This window comes from Austrofundulus limnaeus, unplaced genomic scaffold (assembly GCF_001266775.1).
Source record: "Austrofundulus limnaeus strain Quisiro unplaced genomic scaffold, Austrofundulus_limnaeus-1.0 Scaffold157, whole genome shotgun sequence".
Taxonomy (NCBI): domain Eukaryota; kingdom Metazoa; phylum Chordata; class Actinopteri; order Cyprinodontiformes; family Rivulidae; genus Austrofundulus; species Austrofundulus limnaeus.
In genome coordinates this window covers 1022193-1028231 of record NW_013952559.1, presented here as the reverse complement: position 1 = coordinate 1028231, position 6039 = coordinate 1022193, and the positions used below count along the sequence as shown (strand labels likewise).

General features: G+C 35.7%; 1 protein-coding gene across 4 annotated transcripts in view; it reads left to right on the top strand.

Annotated features, from left to right (window-relative positions):
• LOC106523505 (replication protein A 70 kDa DNA-binding subunit) overlaps positions 1-3844 on the top strand; it is a 49025-nt gene extending 45181 nt beyond the window's left edge. For all 4 annotated transcript variants that reach the window (XM_014016927.1, XM_014016928.1, XM_014016929.1 and 1 more), the window contains exon 18: positions 3224-3844. In XM_014016927.1, the coding sequence (XP_013872381.1) occupies positions 3224-3325 (102 nt within the window). In that variant the 3' untranslated portion in view covers positions 3326-3844. The remainder of the gene's footprint in view (positions 1-3223) is intronic.
• The last annotated feature ends 2195 nt before the right edge of the window (positions 3845-6039 follow it).

Sequence of the window (6039 nt, the reverse complement as noted above, 5' to 3'; positions counted from 1 at the left end):
CATTAGAAGGTTGATAGTTTCATTGAACTCTAATTCGGAACTGCACAGCATTCTGGGTTATGTAGGCAGAGGAACTTATAAAATGTATAACTTTTATTAGTAGTTTAGACATTAAAAACATTTCACAAATTGTCTAAAACGTTATAGTGCGACAGGACCGCAAGCAAGGTTGGTGGCATCAGCTAACTTGCTCACTCATTTGTAAGCTAGCAACAACCTGCTTAGCAATGCGCACAGTAGCTCTTTTGTGTTTTGCCATCGTACCTCACTGCTTAAAAATAAAAAGTACAATGTGGAGTAAAAGCAAGTGCAACTTCTCAAGAGGAAATTGTGGATAAAAGAGGAYAGGTCACATCACCAGTATGGCGGCATTAATCAACCTGAATGTATTTATCCATTTATTTTTCAGGTGAGCGGACAGATGTTGGGTGTGTGGTCCTGTGTTTTGTTGGTGTATATTTAATATACTCCTAATCGCTATTTCAGTCTTTCTATCTTTCTAATTACTTCTCTCTCTCTGTTTTTCTCTCTCTCTATTTTCTCTTCACAAAAAAAAATTAATCAACCTGTTTTTCTCCTGCTCCTTATTTCAAATGGGTAAAACAAAAAACTACTTAATTATCTATGGACATGAAATGCTTATATTGTATATTTTTCAGCCTCATCTCCCAGCCCTAAAAARAGGAGTGTTAAAATTTTAGTGTTAAACTTTTGAGTGTTGATTTTACACCCTCTAGTGTTATTTTAACACTTTGAGTACACTCACACCCAGTGTTGGTGTTAATCACAGTGTTGATTTCCTCAGTGTTGTCTCAACACTGGACAGTGTTAAATAAGCTCCGCCCACAGTTAAGTCTTTTGTTGTTCTATGACACCATGCAGTGTTGAAAGAAGTTTTCTGAAAAGCCCCYCCCTCTTCCACCTCATGTCAGACAGACCAGTATTTACCCAGCATTCCTTGCTGAGAAATCATACAGAAATGATGCTTTTGCATGTTTATGACTATTAAAGATGTTCATGAGAGTAAAAATTAGTTGTTCTGGTTAGTTTTCTTGTTCAATTTGATCAAGTTGTTCAACTTTAAGTTTGTTATTGGCCAAAAATCGACACCGTGAGTGAAAGGTATGTCCTGGTGTGTGAAGTGTGGCTCCATTATAATTTTCTACTAACTACTGAGTAGTGTTAATGCAACACTACAGGGAGTTTGATATTAACTCTGAGTATTATATTTACACTTTTAAGACACTCTCAATTTGATGGTGTATTGACACCTTGTGGTGTCTGTTAACCTTTCAAACAATTTCATTTTGTTAATAATAATAATAATACACTGGTGATATTTTTAACACTTTATTTTAACACTGTTGAAATTTTAATATGACACCCAGTTTTGTTGAATTTTTAGCACTGGCTGGTGTTGTTGTTAACGCTATATTTTAACACTAACTATTTTTATGTTAATGTGACACCAAGAATGTTGAATATTAAACACTGGTCGGTGTTAAATTAACAAAAAAATGAGTGTTAAAATTTAACACTTTCACAAACGTTATTTTAACACCAGCGAGTGTGGACACAGACACTTTGCTGGTGTTAAAATTAACACTGTGGGTGTTAAATTAACACTGGCATTTTTGCTGTGTAGAATCATTTTATTTAGCATTATTTTAGATGTGAAGGGAATAATTGTACATTAGAGATGGGATAAATGGGCTCTTTGAAGGGATCCGGATCTTGGGGAGCCGTTTGTTTRGTAGAGRRYTTCAAAAGAGCCGTTCGATTTTGAACGTATTACATCATCACYTAGGGAAATACGTCACCACGTAGACGTATGTAATGACGTCATCCCGTCACGTGGGTGGAACCATGTGTTTGTCAAGCGGAAACCCCCCTCCCCCTTTCACCGTGAGCTTCTGTATGCCACAACTCTGCCTGTTTTCAGTGCAAAAGCAAAGCGGGAGCGATTTAAGTATGAAAAAAATAAAGAACTAAAACTACAAATGGCTCGTTGCTGCTCGTGATTCAGCTCCTATCGTTCGTTGTAAAGAGCCGTTCAAAAGATTCGGATCGTTCACGAACGTCTCATCTCTATTGTACATGTACACAATGTGACCTTTTTCTTTCACCACCTTGTCATTTAAAAAGAAAACTATTGTGTGAAAATGAGTTGTCGCCCTTTTAAATGTACAACTTCAATCTTAAATTATTCCCCTTTGTTTATTTGTTTGTGTATTTATCAGTCTTCAGGTGGTTAAAAATTAAGATGCTAAAAGATATGTGTAATCCTATACACATGGTTCCAATGTTAAATTGCAGTTTATGCTTGATAAATTGTTAATGACTCCATTGTCTTCCGTCTTTCATCCTAATACTTCCAATAATGACTGCGATCAAATGAAGTAAGATTTTGCTGTTAAGAAATCCCTTCCTTATTCTGGCTGCAGGCGATGGAGTAATCCTCCGTCAGTCAGGCTGTTGGTGCTTCTGTCTGAGTAGATATTTTTTTTCCTCTGCTTACTGATGAAAGCACAACTCACTCGGATGTTGCTTTGAATAAAATTATCTGCTAATATAAGAGATGTAAAAATGAAAAATTGAAGCATTATAATACATGCCTCTGGTGGCTTTTAGTCCAACTTATTAAGGGTGAATAGCTCGAAAACTGATTTGTAATTGTTATTTTTTTTATCTTATTGCACTCTGCACAATATTTTCTTCTTGAAGATATTATCTGAAACACATGTCTGGAAAAGTGACAGCATGTTGTTTTTTTTTAATAGTCTAAGAAGAATATCTTCAGAGTATCTTGCTTTTGTTTACATGTAGAGATGGAAAATGTCACCWTCCATGGTCTGAATGGACAGTTTTYTGTTTAGYAAAGACCACTTGTTTATTTTCGTCGTGCATTGTTAAATTTTGATTGTGTGTCTGTAATGCTAAAAATTCAGCTTTAAAGTTTGATTTTATAAAGACTGAAGGAACAAACCCCCAACTTTTTCCTAAAACACAGAAAGGCTGGCTCTTCTAAGAACAGAACATGAGTTTTTTTATTATTATTTCAACATGACTTAATTATCTTTGTAGCTGCTGGCAAAGTGGATTTTTTGATGAGCAAAGTTGTTTTCAGATTGATAATSTAATCATAGCTGGATAATAATAGTCATAAAGTCATAAAGGTTTAGGACATGTTTTGATTAATTTAAGACGTTTCTTTCCTCCTCAGGATGAGAGTCGAGTGAAGGTAACGGTCATGGAAATCCTTCCTTTGGACCACAGAGAGTACAGCAGGAGACTCCTGCGCAGCATCCGGAGCTTGGCTCGCTGAGTTCTGTTCCTGTCATCCAAAAACCTGCCTGATATTTACACATTTCTGCTCGGTTCTCACTGGACTAGACCAGGACTGTGGCTGGTGTCAGACTTTGTTTTTTTTGTCCAGCTGTAAGATATATCTGACTAAAACAAATGAGAAGCAGCAAGTGATTCATGTATTTTAATGGCAGCCAAACAAAGACGTTTGTGTTTCGTTTTCTTCAGCTGACAAAGTGTGAAACAAACAGCAATATTTTTATTCACTGTTTTAGCATTAAGAGTTTTTAAAGTTTCATGTTAAAATTTGCATTGATTCGTTTTCTCATCCATTGACTCATGTAACTTAAAGGCCACATTTTCTTTCTTTATAAAAGTGAATCAGTTTTTTGTTCAGAGTTTGCTAAAGCAAACGTCCTTTGTTAGCTTTTAGCATTTAAATGTAGCAGTGAGTGCAACTTTAGGTTTTGTTCAAAATGTTAAGGCCTTTTTGATTGTTGTTTTTTATTATTATAATTGTCACTTTGTTTTCCTCATTTCTGGAATAAAAAGGCAAACCAGAAAAAATGATTTAAACCACACAAAGACATATTTGTTTTGTTTTGTTTTGTTTTTTTTAATAAGGGATCTTTGKTTTCTTGTAACATTAGACATAATTTAATAAACATTTACTTCAACTGTAAAACAAAGACTGTAAAAATGCTGTAGGCCGTTTAGTTTTTATTTCAAAAATAGTATATTCATGTATCGTGCCATTTTGTTAACGTTGCGAAGCATACTGGGTAAATGATGACGTTCAGACGCTCTCTGGTTTCATTTAAAAGAGTCGATCATCAGATATTGTCCCAGATTAACCTTCAGGGTGGATATAGATCACTAGCAGCCTCGCACCGAGGACCTATCCACGTCATTTACCCAGAATGCTTTGCCTGTAAACAAAATGGCCCCGTCCGTGCAATATATTTTTAAACATTTAGTTTAAAAATTATAAAAACTGAACATCCTACAGTATTTTTACAGTCTTTATTTTACAGTTAAAGTATATGTTTATCATGTACAGTCCAGTGTTACAACTAATCGGGGATCCCTTTAAAGAAATTTCTCTGATTGATGCTCAGACACTTCACTGTGGTGCAAACCACCCTTTCACTGCTGCAAAATAACAATAATGCAATAAAAAATGTCTCTGTGTTCCATGTGTGACGTGACCCTGATGCATGCTGACAGCCTGACTCTGCACCATCAGGACCTTGTCCTGGCTGCTTTGGCCTCATTTTGTGAAGACTTAACCATCCGCTTGCTGATCTTTTCATCTCTTTTATTTCCCTCGAAATTTCCAAAGCGAAAATGTGAAAGGCGATTAATGGAATGATCAAAGGCCGCTTTTGTTTCAGCACAGCTTAAACATCCAAAGTGGCAAGCTGTTTTTGATGTTGTTTTGTTCTAATTATCAAAATCAAATCTTGATTAATATTTTTTTAGCTCTTTGAATTTCTTAGAAATGAGAGCAGGTGGTGTGGATTTAAAGAGAAGTCTGCAGGATCTGAAAGTCATTTTCACTTTAAAGCTCTGGTTGAGTTTAACATGTCAGGAGATGTGGAGCAGTGAAGGAAGCACTGTGGACATTAATGTAGGTAAAATAGCTTTTCTTGTAATGTCTGTCCTTTGTGAACTCTATTTAAGATGAAGTAGTGAACTGATGAGGTGGCCGTACTGCGTTGGAAATGTGAAAAGTCTGTTGAACATGCAGTGTGTCTCTATCTGCAGTGTGTGTGTGTGTGTGTGTGAGAGAGGCTACAACAAGGACAGGAAATGGAAATGAGCTTCTGTTATCACAGAGGTCACAGCCCTGATCACAGTCTATCTGTCCACAGTGCTGTCTTAAACCATGCTGTGTTTRAATCAAGCTCTCCAGAGTGTGTGTGCTGTGAGGAGGAGGAGACTGATGGGTGTGACCATGAAAGAGCCACCATTTCTACGAAACAATGTGTAAAACACTTGTGAAGACTCTTGATATTTGTGTACTTGACCTTTTTATATGAGCAACACTAGAATAAATGTCTTTCACTGACATAAATTTAGTTTTATTACAAGTACGGGCTGTGTGCATCATTCTTCATAGTGCTCATAGTGTCCTATATACATTAATATTTAAAGCTGCTGCAAGAGAAGAAAATTAAATTCAACAGATTTATTATTTAGTTTGTTTTTATTTGGAGCAAAATATGAGCACAGTTGATGCTTTTTTTTAAAGGACCAGAAAATCTTTTCTCTTTCAGGAYCAACTTTATCAAGGTAGCAAACACCACTTCAGGTAATTCATACGCAGATTTCTAGAAAAGTCATTCATCTGGAATAGGAGGAAAACCGACACATCCACTCTCCAGCTTCTGGAGGATCTCAAGGTGAGAAGGCCAGAAATGATGCACGATCGTTCCATCAAGGGTCTGCATCTGATGTGGGACTCGCCCAGAAAATCTCCAGAGGAAGAAGGTAAGTAAATTTCAATTCAATTCAAATTTTTTTTATTTATTTCATTTTAAAATAAAAACAAAGAAAAATACATTACAGATAATACACAACATATCTTAGAGGAAAATAAAAACAAAATGAAAGGCGGCAGAAGAAGAAAAGAATCTTGTAAAGTCTGCTCCTTTTGTTTCCAAATATGTTTTCACTTTGAACTGTGATTTTCAATTAAAACAATACTAATTAGGATTTATATATATATAT